General features: G+C 37.4%; 1 protein-coding gene across 2 annotated transcripts in view; it reads right to left on the bottom strand.

The window, feature by feature from the left end:
* Positions 1–531: 531 nt before the first annotated feature.
* LOC144195148 (citron Rho-interacting kinase-like) overlaps positions 532–16,579 on the bottom strand; it is a 30,206-nt gene continuing 14,158 nt past the window's right edge. Inside the window, exons 17-40 of one of the 2 annotated variants that reach the window (XM_077714564.1) lie at positions 16,063–16,256; positions 15,465–15,600; positions 15,267–15,371; positions 14,932–15,072; positions 13,732–13,851; positions 13,035–13,272; positions 12,528–12,686; positions 12,292–12,315; positions 11,342–11,497; positions 10,700–10,880; positions 10,487–10,575; positions 10,297–10,401; positions 10,055–10,224; positions 9,884–9,964; positions 9,656–9,791; positions 9,437–9,576; positions 9,264–9,356; positions 8,856–8,964; positions 8,511–8,639; positions 8,348–8,428; positions 8,192–8,270; positions 7,939–8,112; positions 1,244–1,523; positions 532–1,183 (exon numbers count right to left, since the gene is read on the bottom strand). In XM_077714564.1, the coding sequence (XP_077570690.1) occupies positions 1,160–1,183; positions 1,244–1,523; positions 7,939–8,112; positions 8,192–8,270; positions 8,348–8,428; positions 8,511–8,639; positions 8,856–8,964; positions 9,264–9,356; positions 9,437–9,576; positions 9,656–9,791; positions 9,884–9,964; positions 10,055–10,224; positions 10,297–10,401; positions 10,487–10,575; positions 10,700–10,880; positions 11,342–11,497; positions 12,292–12,315; positions 12,528–12,686; positions 13,035–13,272; positions 13,732–13,851; positions 14,932–15,072; positions 15,267–15,371; positions 15,465–15,600; positions 16,063–16,256 (3,144 nt within the window). In that variant the 3' untranslated portion in view covers positions 532–1,159. The remainder of the gene's footprint in view (positions 1,184–1,243; positions 1,524–7,938; positions 8,113–8,191; positions 8,271–8,347; positions 8,429–8,510; positions 8,640–8,855; positions 8,965–9,263; positions 9,357–9,436; positions 9,577–9,655; positions 9,792–9,883; positions 9,965–10,054; positions 10,225–10,296; positions 10,402–10,486; positions 10,576–10,699; positions 10,881–11,341; positions 11,498–12,291; positions 12,316–12,527; positions 12,687–13,034; positions 13,273–13,731; positions 13,852–14,931; positions 15,073–15,266; positions 15,372–15,464; positions 15,601–16,062; positions 16,257–16,579) is intronic. The other variant, XM_077714565.1, reaches the window with a different exon arrangement.

Genomic DNA, 16,579 nt, shown 5'->3' with positions numbered 1-16,579 from the left:
TGGAAGCCCTAGTTCTTCTTTTTGATTTATTTATTTCATTTCAAGGAGTTTCTTTAAATTCTTGACAATTCAGCTACCACATGATAATCAAGGAATTTGGCAAGCTTTCTCCACTCACCTTTTCAACACTACCTCTACTAACATATTAAGTACACTTGTGTATAGTTGCTTTGAGATTTTTTGGCTTTCAGGGTTCCCTTTCTCACCTGCGCCTTGTTTCCCAATCAAGACCTTCTCGCTCATCAACAAAAGTACTTGGATTTGTGGAGAAGGATGCAAAGCTCTTTCTGTTCTGATAGCTCACAAAGGGGATGGATGACCCGTGTTTTAGTTGGAAATCCCTCCTGTTGAAGCACTCGCAAGCTGTACAACCAATGTGTAGCTGTTTCCTGTCATGACAAATTGCTCCTTGGTAAGTTGAATTTTTTTTTTTAAGAATTTGCTTTGAAGAGAACTTTGTTGTAGAATTTAAGAAAAAATAAACTAGACAAAAAACTTGGTGTGAACATTTTCTGAAAAGACAAAGTAAGCTGCTTTCAAGCAGGTTTTAATAATGTGCTGATATCGAAAATTCAACAAGTGTTAGCGTTAACATCTATGTTTAGTTACTGAACACAAGTTTGACAGAAAGTAAGCAAAAAGGATTGCTTGAAATACCGTACGTCATGCTGTTTCGATGAGGTGGTTGACCAGGCACTAGCGAAACGATACCTTTTGACGTCTAATACGTGTCACTGCACACACACGGGATGCTGTGGACCTACAAGAGAAGATCAGGCAGCAAGCACTTGGAGCTTGGAAAACAACAGCGGTTAATGTTCTCATAGTGGCGTAAACAAAAAAAATCAAGTTCTTGACAATACTTGTATATGTGCAAAGTGTTCCAACCTGCTTCTCACAAAAATCATTTCAGATGTCCACGTAGCAACATCTTTACAAACTCTCTTTTACAAAAAAATAGACTTTACTGGCCGACATTTTCCTTTTTATAAAAACTCACCGTACTATTTACACTAGCGCCGACAACCTATCATAAAATAGATGCTCTTTGCGGGTTCCCTGCCATCCAAAAGCACACAAATTTGTGATCCAATGATGACGCGTGAGCATTTACGGGCATCAACAGCCGAGTACCAATCGGGTGGAAATCGGCGACCAATCACACCGACGACTGGTCCCACACCTGCGAGACAAACACAGTGGAAGATGGATACACCTCGAAGGTAAGGGAAGAGAGCGGTACCTTGTTAACGGGAGCCAACTGCGTTCGAACGGAACCGGCTGCCAGTCGATTGTTGTCTCCAAATCGTCCGGGCGACCTCTCTCTGCGGCTGTCAAGTACCCTGCCCGGCGACTTCTCTCGGTCCAAAGGGCGGGACGGCGACTTGTCTCGTCGGAACTCGGTACGTCCCTCTCGGTAGCGGTGGGGGGTGCTGGGTTCCCGGTGCAGACCCTCGTGACCCGAGCTCAAGCGCTTGGTGATGTGCTCCGAGTAGGTTGGAGGACCACGTTTGCTGGGACTCCTGAAAAATGACAACAGAGACAGAGTTAGCATAGTCTTGCCAGCAGATGGTGATCTTGCTCACCTCAAAAATGACATAGTATAGTAAGGCTTTTTCCTTTAAAAAATGATATAGTATAGTAAGGCATTTTTCTTCAAAAAACGACATAGTATAGTAAGGCTTTTTTCTTCAAAAAACGACATAGTATAGTAAGGCTTTTTTCTTCGAAAAAACGACATAGTATAGTAAGGCTTTTTTCTTCGAAAAAACAACATAGTATAGTAAGGCTTTTTTCTTCGAAAAAACAACATAGTATAGTAAGGCTTTTTTTCTTCAAAAAACGACATAGTATAGTAAGGCTTTTTTCTTCAAAAAACGAAATAGTATAGTAAGGCTTTTTTCTTCGAAAAAACCACATAGTATAGTAAGGCTTTTTTCTTCGAAAAAACGACATAGTATAGTAAGGCTTTTTTCTTCGAAAAAACGACATAGTATAGTAAGGCTTTTTTTCTTCAAAAAACGACATAGTATAGTAAGGCTTTTTTCTTCAAAAAACGACATAGTATAGTAAGGCTTTTTTCTTCGAAAAAACGACATAGTATAGTAAGGCTTTTTTCTTCAAAAAACGACATAGTATAGTAAGGCTTTTTTCTTCAAAAAAACGACATAGTATAGTAAGGCTTTTTTCTTCAAAAAATGACATAGTATAGTAAGGCTTTTTTCTTCAAAAAAACGACATAGTATAGTAAGGCTTTTTTCTTCAAAACACGACATAGTATAGTAAGGCTTTTTTCTTCGAAAAAACGACATAGTATAGTAAGGCTTTTTTCTTCGAAAAAACGACATAGTATAGTAAGGCTTTTTTCTTCGAAAAAACGACATAGTATAGTAAGGCTTTTTTCTTCAAAAAACGACATAGTATAGTAAGGCTTTTTTCTTCAAAAAACGACATAGTATAGTAAGGCTTTTTTTCTTCAAAAAACGACATAGTATAGTAAGGCTTTTTTTCTTCAAAAAACGACATAGTATAGTAAGGCTTTTTTCTTCAAAAAACGACATAGTATAGTAAGGCTTTTTTCTTCAAAAAAACGACATAGTATAGTAAGGCTTTTTTCTTCAAAAAAACGACATAGTATAGTAAGGCTTTTTTCTTCAAAAACGACATAGTATAGTAAGGCTTTTTTCTTCAAAAAAAACGACATAGTATAGTAAGGCTTTTTTCTTCAAAAAAACGACATAGTATAGTAAGGCTTTTTTCTTCAAAAAACGACATAATATAGTAAGGCTTTTTTCTTCAAAGAACGACATAGTATAGTAAGGCTTTTTTCTTCAAAAAACGACATAGTATAGTAAGGCTTTTTTCTTCGAAAAAACGACATAGTATAGTAAGGCTTTTTTTCTTCAAAAAACGACATAGTATAGTAAGGCTTTTTTCTTCAAAAAACGACATAGTATAGTAAGGCTTTTTTCTTCGAAAAAACGACATAGTATAGTAAGGCTTTTTTCTTCGAAAAAACGACATAGTATAGTAAGGCTTTTTTCTTCGAAAAAACGACATAGTATAGTAAGGCTTTTTTCTTCAAAAAACGACATAGTATAGTAAGGCTTTTTTCTTCAAAAAAACGACATAGTATAGTAAGGCTTTTTTCTTCAAAAAACGACATAGTATAGTAAGGCTTTTTTCTTCAAAAAAACGACATAGTATAGTAAGGCTTTTTTCTTCAAAACACGACATAGTATAGTAAGGCTTTTTTCTTTGAAAAAACGACATAGTATAGTAAGGCTTTTTTCTTCGAAAAAACGACATAGTATAGTAAGGCTTTTTTCTTCGAAAAAACGACATAGTATAGTAAGGCTTTTTTCTTCAAAAAACGACATAGTATAGTAAGGCTTTTTTCTTCAAAAAACGAAATAGTATAGTAAGGCTTTTTTCTTCAAAAAAACGACATAGTATAGTAAGGCTTTTTTCTTCAAAAAACGACATAGTATAGTAAGGCTTTTTTCTTCGAAAAAACGACATAGTATAGTAAGGCTTTTTTCTTCAAAAAACGACATAGTATAGTAAGGCTTTTTTCTTCAAAAAATGACATAGTATAGTATGGCTTTTTTTCTTCAAAAAACGACATAGTATAGTAAGGCTTTTTTCTTCAAAAAACGACATAGTATAGTAAGGCTTTTTTCTTCAAAAAACGACATAGTATAGTAAGGCTTTTTTCTTCGAAAAAACGACATAGTATAGTAAGGCTTTTTTCTTCGAAAAAACGACATAGTATAGTAAGGCTTTTTTCTTCAAAAAATGACATAGTATAGTATGGCTTTTTTTCTTCAAAAAACGACATAGTATAGTAAGGCTTTTTTCTTCAAAAAACGAAATAGTATAGTAAGGCTTTTTTCTTCAAAAAACGACATAGTATAGTATGGCTTTTTTTCTTCAAAAAACGACATAGTATAGTAAGGCTTTTTTCTTCAAAAAACGAAATAGTATAGTAAGGCTTTTTTCTTCAAAAAAACGACATAGTATAGTAAGGCTTTTTTCTTCAAAAAACGACATAGTATAGTAAGGCTTTTTTCTTCGAAAAAACGACATAGTATAGTAAGGCTTTTTTCTTCAAAAAACGACATAGTATAGTAAGGCTTTTTTCTTCAAAAAAACGACATAGTATAGTAAGGCTTTTTTCTTCAAAAAATGACATAGTATAGTAAGGCTTTTTTCTTCAAAAAAACGACATAGTATAGTAAGGCTTTTTTCTTCAAAACACGACATAGTATAGTAAGGCTTTTTTCTTCGAAAAAACGACATAGTATAGTAAGGCTTTTTTCTTCGAAAAAACGACATAGTATAGTAAGGCTTTTTTCTTCGAAAAAACGACATAGTATAGTAAGGCTTTTTTCTTCAAAAAACGACATAGTATAGTAAGGCTATTTTCTTCAAAAAACGACATAGTATAGTAAGGCTTTTTTTCTTCAAAAAACGACATAGTATAGTAAGGCTTTTTTCTTCAAAAAACGACATAGTATAGTAAGGCTTTTTTCTTCGAAAAAACGACATAGTATAGTAAGGCTTTTTTCTTCGAAAAAACGACATAGTATAGTAAGGCTTTTTTCTTCAAAAAATGACATAGTATAGTATGGCCTTTTTTCTTCAAAAAACGACATAGTATAGTAAGGCTTTTTTCTTAAAAAACGAAATAGTATAGTAAGGCTTTTTTCTTCAAAAAAACGACATAGTATAGTAAGGCTTTTTTCTTCAAAAAACGACATAGTATAGTAAGGCTTTTTTCTTCGAAAAAACGACATAGTATAGTAAGGCTTTTTTCTTCAAAAAACGACATAGTATAGTAAGGCTTTTTTCTTCAAAAAACGACATAGTATAGTAAGGCTTTTTTCTTCAAAAAAACGACATAGTATAGTAAGGCTTTTTTCTTCAAAAAACGACATAGTATAGTAAGGCTTTTTTCTTCAAAAAACGACATAGTATAGTAAGGCTTTTTTCTTCAAAGAACGACATATTATAGTAAGGCTTTTTTCTTCAAAAAACGACATAGTATAGTAAGGCTTTTTTCTTCGAAAAAACGACATAGTATAGTAAGGCTTTTTTCTTCAAAAAATGACATAGTATAGTATGGCTTTTTTTCTTCAAAAAACGACATAGTATAGTAAGGCTTTTTTCTTCAAAAAACGAAATAGTATAGTAAGGCTTTTTTCTTCAAAAAAACGACATAGTATAGTAAGGCTTTTTACTTCAAAAAACGACATAGTATAGTAAGGCTTTTTTCTTCGAAAAAACGACATAGTATAGTAAGGCTTTTTTCTTCAAAAAACGACATAGTATAGTAAGGCTTTTTTCTTCAAAAAACGACATAGTATAGTAAGGCTTTTTTCTTCAAAAAAACGACATAGTATAGTAAGGCTTTTTTCTTCAAAAAACGACAGAGTATAGTAAGGCTTTTTTCTTCAAAAAAACGACATAGTATAGTAAGGCTTTTTTCTTCAAAAAACGACATAGTATAGTAAGGCTTTTTTCTTCAAAGAACGACATAGTATAGTAAGGCTTTTTTCTTCAAAAAACGACATAGTATAGTAAGGCTTTTTTTCTTCAAAAAACGACACAGTATAGTAAGGCTTTTTTCTTCAAAAAACGACATAGTATAGTAAGGCTTTTTTCTTCAAAAAAATGACATAGTATAGTAAGGCTTTTTTCTTCAAAAAAACGACATAGTATAGTAAGGCTTTTTTCTTCAAAAAACGACATAGTATAGTAAGGCTTTTTTCTTCAAAAAACGACATAGTATAGTAAGGCTTTTTTTCTTCAAAAAACGACATAGTATAGTAAGGCTTTTTTCTTCAAAAAACGACATAGTATAGTAAGGCTTTTTTCTTCGAAAAAACGACATAGTATAGTAAGGCTTTTTTCTTCGAAAAAACGACATAGTATAGTAAGGCTTTTTTCTTCAAAAAATGACATAGTATAGTATGGCTTTTTTTCTTCAAAAAACGACATAGTATAGTAAGGCTTTTTTCTTCAAAAAACGAAATAGTATAGTAAGGCTTTTTTCTTCAAAAAAACGACATAGTATAGTAAGGCTTTTTTCTTCAAAAAACGACATAGTATAGTAAGGCTTTTTTCTTCGAAAAAACGACATAGTATAGTAAGGCTTTTTTCTTCAAAAAACGACATAGTATAGTAAGGCTTTTTTCTTCAAAAAACGACATAGTATAGTAAGGCTTTTTTCTTCAAAAAATGACATAGTATAGTATGGCTTTTTTTCTTCAAAAAAACGACATAGTATAGTAAGGCTTTTTTCTTCAAAAAACGAAATAGTATAGTAAGGCTTTTTTCTTCAAAAAAACGACATAGTATAGTAAGGCTTTTTTCTTCAAAAAACGACATAGTATAGTAAGGCTTTTTTCTTCAAAAAACGACATAGTATAGTAAGGCTTTTTTCTTCAAAAAACGACATAGTATAGTAAGGCTTTTTCCTTCAAAAAACGACATAGTATAGTAAGGCTTTTTTCTTCAAAAAACGACATAGTATAGTAAGGCTTTTTTCTTCCAAAAAACGACATAGTATAGTAAGGCTTTTTTCTTCAAAAAACGACATAATATAGTAAGGCTTTTTTCTTCAAAAAACGACATAGTATAGTAAGGCTTTTTTCTTCAAAAAACGACATAGTATAGTAAGGCTTTTTTCTTCGAAAAAACGACATAGTATAGTAAGGCTTTTTTCTTCAAAAAACGACATAGTATAGTAAGGCTTTTTTCTTCAAAAAATGACATAGTATAGTATGGCTTTTTTTCTTCAAAAAACGACATAGTATAGTAAGGCTTTTTTCTTCAAAAAACGACATAGTATAGTAAGGCTTTTTTCTTCAAAAAACGACATAGTATAGTAAGGCTTTTTTCTTCGAAAAAACGACATAGTATAGTAAGGCTTTTTTCTTCGAAAAAACGACATAGTATAGTAAGGCTTTTTTCTTCAAAAAATGACATAGTATAGTATGGCTTTTTTTCTTCAAAAAACGACATAGTATAGTAAGGCTTTTTTCTTCAAAAAACGAAATAGTATAGTAAGGCTTTTTTCTTCAAAAAAACGACATAGTATAGTAAGGCTTTTTTCTTCAAAAAACGACATAGTATAGTAAGGCTTTTTTCTTCGAAAAAACGACATAGTATAGTAAGGCTTTTTTCTTCAAAAAACGACATAGTATAGTAAGGCTTTTTTCTTCAAAAAACGACATAGTATAGTAAGGCTTTTTTCTTCAAAAAATGACATAGTATAGTATGGCTTTTTTTCTTCAAAAAAACGACATAGTATAGTAAGGCTTTTTTCTTCAAAAAACGAAATAGTATAGTAAGGCTTTTTTCTTCAAAAAAACGACATAGTATAGTAAGGCTTTTTTCTTCAAAAAACGACATAGTATAGTAAGGCTTTTTTCTTCAAAAAACGACATAGTATAGTAAGGCTTTTTTCTTCAAAAAACGACATAGTATAGTAAGGCTTTTTCCTTCAAAAAACGACATAGTATAGTAAGGCTTTTTTCTTCAAAAAACGACATAGTATAGTAAGGCTTTTTTCTTCCAAAAAACGACATAGTATAGTAAGGCTTTTTTCTTCAAAAAACGACATAATATAGTAAGGCTTTTTTCTTCAAAAAACGACATAGTATAGTAAGGCTTTTTTCTTCAAAAAACGACATAGTATAGTAAGGCTTTTTTCTTCGAAAAAACGACATAGTATAGTAAGGCTTTTTTCTTCGAAAAAACAACATAGTATAGTAAGGCTTTTTTCTTCGAAAAACGACATAGTATAGTAAGGCTTTTTTCTTCAAAAAAACGACATAGTATAGTAAGGCTTTTTTCTTCAAAAAAACGACATAGTATAGTAAGGCTCTTTTTGTGTTTTCGCCAAATTTGACAGAATTCAAGCTGACTCACCCTCTGCTGGAGCCGGTCCTCTGCAGCTCCCCCGACTCCCGGATCAAACTGCCCTTACAACAGATGACCCGCAGTTTGTTCTGGTAAGACGAAGCCAGGTAAATGGCCCCGGAAGAGATAGCGGGGCCCAGATAGCGAGGGCTGGGAATATCCAGGTGGGCCAACACCAAAGGACTGCGGTATCGAGCGACAGCACGTGTGTGAAATCAAAGTCCTACATCCACTTTGAAAATCAATCAAAAAGGTGGCTCACCCCAAACCGGAGTGTCCCTGAACCTCGATGACGTCCAGTGAGTTCAAGTAGGTGACAAAAAGGTAAGGCTCCCTGTACGCTTTAGTACAAAAAAGGCCAAAATCAGAGCAATTTCCAGATAAGATGAACCATAACTAATATTTCCAGAATATTCACCAAAGGACAAAGGCAGGCGGCTCCACTTGATGTCGTCAGTTCGGCTCCTCCGTCCGTAAGTATCCACGAACACACCAAACTCTGCCAGACGAGACGATTGGAAAGACTCTACTTGACTCCAAGTTTATCTTCTCAGAAAGGAGATTTGTGTGGACTAACGCACCGTGAAAACACAAGAGGTACTCCTCCTTCTGCACGCCACTGGCAACTTGCGTGATGGCGATGGGGAAGCTGTGGGAGGAGGCGGCGAACACGGCGGAGGCCAGCGACATGTCGTTCTTGTCCAGGAACTCTGATGGAAAGACGACACACGGCACAGATTGAAAAATGCGACGACCCCTATTTTGAACCCAGAAACTATGATAGAAGCCAAGACCATAATGTTGTATAGTAATGTTTTTGTTCTTTAAAAATGACAATGTATAGTAAGAATTATTTTCATTAAAAATGATCATGTACACTAAGGCTTTTTTCTTTTAAAAAACGACATAGTAGTCGAAAACTGTACCTTCGAGTACAAACTGCTTCATCTCAATCTCATAAAACTTATTAGTCCCGAGGATGATGCTGTAGCTCGTTAGGTGGATGCAGCTACACGGCTCCAGAGTTTCAATTTCCTATGAAACAATCACAATTTTAGACTATAAAAGCAGTTTTGAAGCTCATCACTAAAATATGTGTCCTCAACTAAGTGCCAGTTGAGTACTTAAAAGAATAAAAACAATCATTTAGATGTAAAATGATTGAACAACCTTCACCCACGTGTGTGTTTGTTATCCAATCATGGGATTCTTGCAAAAAAATTGGGATGTGATAATTAACCACATACAGAAAAATCGGTTTTATTTTGTTCCGGATCAAACCACGGAAAAACCAAAAGGAGGAATTTCCATCCATGTGAGGTATCGTGTATCACCTTGCGAATGCAGTATTTGCCGAGGTTGTCATTGTAGCGCAGAATGGTGATCTTGTTGGGCATTGCGGCACAAATACAGGAACCGTTGTCTATCTGCGAAAACGACCAAAAGGCACTCGCCCGACTTTCCAGCGGCAATTCTCCAGTTGGCTCACTTTACCATAAAATCTTACTTTGCCGGCAGCAAACAGATGGCATCCTTTCACCGTCTCGAAGATGTACGGCACCAGTTCGGACTGGTTGGGCAGGTGGCATTGAGCCAAGGACTGCTTCACCCTCTTGATTTCCACCAGGCACAACGCTCTTTCGTCTCCTGACGTGGAAAAACGGGTGCGTGTCAAGCTTAAAATGCCAAAATTTGAAAATTTCCAAACACCTTGGCGGGTTCTCACCGGCAATCATCAGCAATTTCTCCATCTCCTTAATGATGGTGATCTGAAAGACTGATCCCAGGCCAGGAATGTGAGTCAAGGAGTTCTTGACCACATTGAGGGCATACAAGCCCTCCTCAGAGCCCACCAGAACTATCTAGAACCCCAGGCAAGAGCGTGCTATCACCTTGCGAGATTTTCATCCAAATTTTGAGGAAGTAAAATCAAAATGTAAGGTCATTAGCTTACCTGATCTGTTAGCGGAAGAGTACAGTTGATATCAAGTCTGTCGTCGCCTTCGAGCTTCAAAAGAGAGTTTCCCAAGAGTTTCTAAAGCAATTAGCATTAGATCGTGAGAGATGGAAAAGATCACAACGACAAATTGTGTCAACAATCAGACCAAAGACGAGAAATACTCACTGCGTCGGCCTCTGCCTTCTCTCGAGAGACTCGACCCGCAGCCACGACTGATTCCATGAGTGCTACCCAACGCTGCTTCTCTGGAAAACTGGGAGCCATGAAATAAATGGATTGGCCAGGCCAGCAAGGACTGTGGCAACGAGACTCCAACTTCAGTACATATGGAACATCTATTAAGGAAAGATGACAACTTTGTTTTAATTGGATAAATCCTTCCCAGGTAAACACTCTTGAGTGCATACCCGATTTGGCTGTGTTGGGTAGCTCCGTGGCTCCAACGGCTCCGTGAATCTCGACTTCGCCATCAGACATGCACAAGTCAAACTCCTCCAGAGGTTTGAGGGAATCTGAGTTAAGATAAGTTAAGGCGCCAAAATCAAGCACAGTGAAAGAGTCATCCAAAAGGTATTGAGGTTTTAAATTAGAAGTAACCTTCTCTGGGTTCTAGCTCATAGACTGAGACTTTTGTTCCATCCAGGACCATGTATTTCCTTTCCCAGCTTTGGCCTCGCTTTCCGTTTCTGTAAAGGAAGAAGCATCAATTTTCATTTTAAAATCAGCTCCAAGAGATCAAACACCATGTTACATGGAAGCTTTTATGTTAGTTAAATGTTTCCATTCATTTGTTGTGTTCTCCTTTCTAACCTAGGCTGCTTCATCCATCCCTCCATATGCGGGTGACCGTTGGCGTCTTTATGCTGGCCCGACGAGGAGTTGCCTTTCTCCCGACACGAGCCGTCGGACAAATGCAGGGAGCAATCGCTGGACATGCCGCACGTTGCCGAAAGGGATGGCGAGCATTTGGGATGGCAGAGGGCGTGACATTCTGAAGACGGGGACAAAATAGCACAAAAGCACAAATGCCATGAGAACATGTACTGAGCGCAACGTTAATTTTCTTGCCAAATGTGTCTTTTGAAAGAGTGGGCCACCAACATTTGTGACCAAGTTATAGTATTACATTGCCAAAATGTTTAAAAATAATAATAAAAAATACAGAAATTAATTAATTAGTTAATGCAGTGCAGTGGATGAAGAATAAGGTTGTTTGAACATTTAACTCAATCAGCCTTTCACCTACTACTACCATAACTCCTACTACTACTACTACTACTACTACTACTACAACAACCACTACTACTACAACTACTCCTACTACTACTAAAACTACCACAATCTATTAGAACAGTGTCAACAGTAAATAACCTGAAATGGTCCAAAATGAACTCATTAGCTGGCATTGACAATATCCGTTCATTTGCTGCCGGGAAGAATTTTGTCACTCACCGAGACAGGTGGCGGCTTGTCGACCAAAGTGCACCGTATCCAAGCACACGGTACATTTGGCGGCGCGCATGTTGAGTCCCACGGTGAAGCGGTGTGCAGTGTGGTGGTGCACCCTCTCCCTCTCCCTCTGACTGTCTTTCAGGCGACGGCTATATTCTGAACACAACCAGAACAGGGTCACCGTGAGGACAGGGGCTTTTGTTACGTCTCACTATATGTACAGTGTTGCATGAAGTCGTTTCCAAAAAAAAAAAAAAAAATGGTCAAGATCGAGGTGGGGAAAAAAGGGAAATTGACCCTTTGCTCGCTGGGTGTGTTTAAAGGCATCATGCAGTCACTTCAAATTTCAAAGGTGGTTGTAGTGGCCATATTTTGGTCACCAAAAAACTACTATTTCACTGCATGCTTTTACTCTTTTTTTCTAAATTTTGGGTTCTTGTATTTGCGAGAAAATTCTGACAGCCACATCCTCATCGATGCAATTTTTTTAACCGGCGTGACTGAATAATACCTTGAGATTGGGATTATTCATGAGATTCATGAGAGTCTTTTGCGCATTGCAGCGTTTAGCAACCAGTTGGACCTGTGTTGAAGTGAAGAGTAACTGGATTGGAAATGCGATGGGCAGATAAACAATGTGGAGTTCTGCAAATCAGAGGGACTAAGCTTGAGCAACCAAGAGAAAAATGCTTCAGATTTCCAAAGCTGTGCACTGCAGAGCTAAAAATGTATATAACCGACGTTAGATATAATTTCAATGTTTTTTTATTGAAGAATTATAGAGAAATTGTCATTTTTTTCTAGATTTGGTCCCAGAAAAAGTCACTTTATCCGGAAATGACATGATCTCTGAAATACTTGTGTCGACATGCACAACTTGGAAAAATCTGGCTGTTTGGGGAAGGAATGAGGGAGAAAACTGCAGGAATTGGGAATTTGGGGAAACTTACTTTCAAAAGTGACCCTCCTTCTCTCTGAAAGTTGTGTGAAAGAAAAAAGGGCAATAAGAGAGCATCCTTTGCTGTCGGATTCATGTGTTTTTCTGTTGTTGTCGTTGTTGGTTTATTTTTCTGTATAGGCAAAATGTTTTCCATGTTTCCACATGAGCGGGCAGGTAAGGGGCAAAGGGGGCATTATCGTACGTCATTGGCGTCTTGAGTGAAAATGTCAACAACATCTCACTCACCCTCGGGTGTGGCAACGTCCTTCCTCCGGCCCGAGTTGGATGGCGCCAGGCTGGGCGGGGCCTGCTGGTGCTCGGGAGACTTCACCATGGCGGACATGATCATCTGCTGCCGTGCTATTGCTGGATTGGTGGAGCTGCTGTGGTCCTTGTATTGCAGCGCTAGGATGAAAATCCATTTTGGTCAAAATCTCGCTTAAAATCTTGCCATTCAGTAAATAGGCCTCCATTTTCTTGGGGTTGACCTGCCTCGTTACTCAAGTCAGGGGCGGAGCTTGTGTGGCCACACCCCATTTCAGGTTTAGTTACTATGGCAACAGATTGAAGCTCACAGCAAACTGAACATCCGATTTTGTGTCATTTTTTCGGATTTTCGACTTTAAAAGTGGCCATAAAACATAGTTTTTTGAAATGATCATATCTCCCTAATTATGTATATAAATGGTATTTAATTTGGTTATATACACTAACTAGGATAGTGGTGGAGCTGCAAATGTGAATTGGTATCACCTTCCTCTCTGAGAGATCGCAGTTCTGCTCTCATTTTCTGAAGTGCGTCCTCAAGCTCAGAACAGCGAGATCGCTCTTTGTCCAGCGCCATCTTTATGTCGCTGTGCTGCAGGGGAACAGGCTGGATGGAGGATACAGGCGAGACCTGGCCTTGACTTTGCCCCTGGGCTTGGGCCTGAGCCTGAGCCTGAGCAGCCATGGCAGCCAGAAGGTCCTCACGTCGGCGTCCAAAAAGACCCTGGAGGATAGAGGTAGAGGGTATGTGGGAAGAGGGCAGAGAAGAAGTGGAGGTTAGGGTCAAGCTTTTGATTGAAAGAATAATTCATTAGGAGTGTGTTGAAAAGTTAGTAGGAGCTTTAATAAGAATTTATGCAAGAAGTGACTCATCCTTGGCTGCCCCGGATTTCACCTTTAAAATCAAGTCATTAGCAATTTTTATCTAAGTGATTTTCTTGAACACAGCCAGATATAAAATAAAAGATTTTTAAATCATTTATTTAAAAAGATTTCTTTAAAAAAGATGAATATATTTTAAAAAAATCTGTAAAAAATCTTTAAAAATCTTATTAAATGTGTATATTTCTAAATTATCCATTGCAGAATGTCCAGTGTGTTTCTTTTTTTGTCTTATTATCATAAAAGGGCAGACTGTCTTGCAACATGCACATTTATGGCCTAGACATGATTGTCAGCTGACCTTTTTCTTCTTTGAACCACCATGGGCCTGAGCTTGAAGGAAGTCTATGAGCTTGGTCTGCTGGGTTATGGTGCCCTCCATTTTCACCTTCTCATGGGAGTATACAGCCTGCAGGTGGAGCTAAGTGAACATCAACAATGCCGTCAATTTCATCCTCAAATACCAAGTTTCTCACAGAGCACAATACGTATACATAGACCTGCTGACTTCTCCGGAATTTCAGGAGTTTGCTCCGGACAAGCAAGGCAATGGAGTCCTGACAACCTCCTAAAACTCCGTAAATCCCCCAAAAATTGTCAACAAAATTTGTTTTTTTAGGAGCAACCATTTCGAAAAAGTACCAAATTTGCAATTAAAATGGCTCAAAATTCACACCATCACATGTTACTTAGTGTACTTAAATAGGGTGGATGGAGGTTGGCAGCTCTGAATATAATAAAAAGCTGACAGAGGGTGAAGACAAACACTGGATCGTAAGTGATAATATACAATAATAACAATCCATTAACCTATGCTGTAGAAAACAGCTCTTTTTGACAATCATGATTTGGAAAAAAAACCTAAAAAAAAACAGTGATGGATGCTTAATAGCCAGCTACCATTCAAGTGAGTCACCTAGAGTAAGATATAAAATAATAGGTGTGGGAAAATAAGAATTAATCTTGGGCTTCCGAAAGAATGACTCAATTGTTGCTCTGTATTGCAATAATATGGAAATGTTAATGTGGCATTTCTATCTGTGAACCAAAAAAAAACTTTTTCAGGATCAAATAAAAATGTTCTTCAGTGTGTGATTTATAATCTAAAAAATACAACATGTGTATACTATTCATACTTTATAACAGGGGTAGGGAACCTATGGCTCAGGAGCCACATGTGGCTCTTTTGATGAGTGCATCTGGCTCTTTGCTAACCTGTGAGCTAAAATATGGAAACTGCTGATGACAGAATTGTGATATTACATCTAGAACTGTTTTAATCTCCATTTTTTTGCAGTAGACACTTCTGGAAAGCATCTTCATTGATGAGCAAAAGCATAAGAATATATTAAAAAAACATTGATTTTTTTTCCACTTTAAAAGTGGTGAAATTACAAAAAAATTGATAAGGCACTCGTTTACATGTATGTATTTTGACTTTTAAATTGGTAGTATGGCTCACAAGGAATAACATTGGAAAATAAGATGTTCATTTTAGCACCTGGATATTTTCCAGCTGATATTCCAGGTCCGTTCTTTCAGTTTTTAGCAGGTCACTCTGGTCCAGGGCATCTTGAAGGCCTTGGGTCAGGCGGAAAATATGGGCTTTCTGGGCATCCATTTGCTGCTGAAGCTTTTCTTGCTATAAAGCAAAAAATGTCACATTATGAAATCTTTTTGCGTGTTTGACATCTACCACAAAGAGACAAAAGTGCGTGTTGTGTTCATTCTGACGGTTGCCATGCGGAAAAAAATCCAAGGCCACGCGCTAGGCAGTCAAAATATGTTTTTTTGAGAGAAATCTGTGATGAGAATGTGTGAAAATATTGAATAAACCTCCTCCAACAGCCGCTGTTTCAGATCTCGTTCACTCTCCAGCTTTTGCTGCAAACTACGTGCATTCATCTCCAACATGGCGTGCTTTTTCTCCAAATCGTTCAACTAAATTGAAAGGAAACAAAAAGCGGTCGTTTCAATCCAAGTTGAGCGCACGGGGTGTCGAACGCTGGTCGTTTTCGTGCAGGAAAAACTCACGGTGTCCGCCAAGCTCTCGGCTTTGAGTCTCTGGTCTTTGAGAATCTGCTGCAGGGCCAACATCTCGGCTTTGTGCTCCTTCACGGCCAGTTCCACGGCCTGACGGGACTCAGAGCCGCGCTGTTCGGCGCGGAGCCTAAAAGACGCAATAATACCGCAAGGAACGCTCATTAGAATAAAAAACGCCATCGAAAAATGCTCCATGTTAAAACACACATCACGGTATCACGAGGATCTCTATTCTGACTTTCTAAAAGTGAATTTTGTTTTCTACATCAGATTTTCCTGGCCTTGACTGTCTCTGTTTTTCGAAATAAACTGATCCAGAACAAAAATAGACGAACCCTTAAGCGAATCATCCATTTGCATTCATCGAGTGTAGGTGGAGGCAGGCAATCACATTAATAACAAACAATAGCTACCGATAAAGAGAAGGCCACTTACTATTCTTTCCAAATAAACAACAGGTTTTGGGATTAGATTAGATTAGATTAGAGCCAGGCCCACTGAACATGCTGTCAAAACAATGTTTCTAAATAATGGTTGCAGTGCACAAGTATGGATGTGCTTTAGGGGGGATAAAAAGAAGGGTATTAACCGGTTCTGTTTTTCTGTTTCCAGCATCCGTTGGACCTCTCTGGTCCTCCTCTCCGCCTGGCTCTTCTCCTCGTCAAGTGTTGCCCTCCAGGCGTCCCACTGCCGCTCCTTTTCTACAAGCTCATCATTTAACGTCTCGAGTTCCATAACTTGCTCTTCCAACATGGTGCATGTGGTCTTTAGTGTCTCCAGATTCTGTTGAAAACACACATTTTGGTAGATTTAGAGAATAGTATCACATTTGTAGAATGAGGTTATAAATGAACTGCAGGAGGGAAATAATGGAGTGGAATCAGCCTTCATAACTGCTAATTAGCGCATGCTGGCATGAATGTTTTCTTCATGCTTTCTAAGGGAATTCCAGAAGTGTATCACAACTAATTGGTCACATTTTCAGAAAGGAGGGGGAATAGATGCTATCAATAAGGCTAGAGACTGAGCCGGCCCTGGGCATAGGCAAATGAGGAAGGGTGCTTGGACGTTTGGTAACCGGTCTTTTGGTTGCCGGTCAAATGGTG

This window comes from Stigmatopora nigra, chromosome 4 (assembly GCF_051989575.1).
Source record: "Stigmatopora nigra isolate UIUO_SnigA chromosome 4, RoL_Snig_1.1, whole genome shotgun sequence".
NCBI classification, from domain to species: domain Eukaryota; kingdom Metazoa; phylum Chordata; class Actinopteri; order Syngnathiformes; family Syngnathidae; genus Stigmatopora; species Stigmatopora nigra.
The sequence above is the reverse complement of the archived record's forward strand: the minus strand, read 5'-3'. Positions and strand labels throughout refer to the sequence as shown.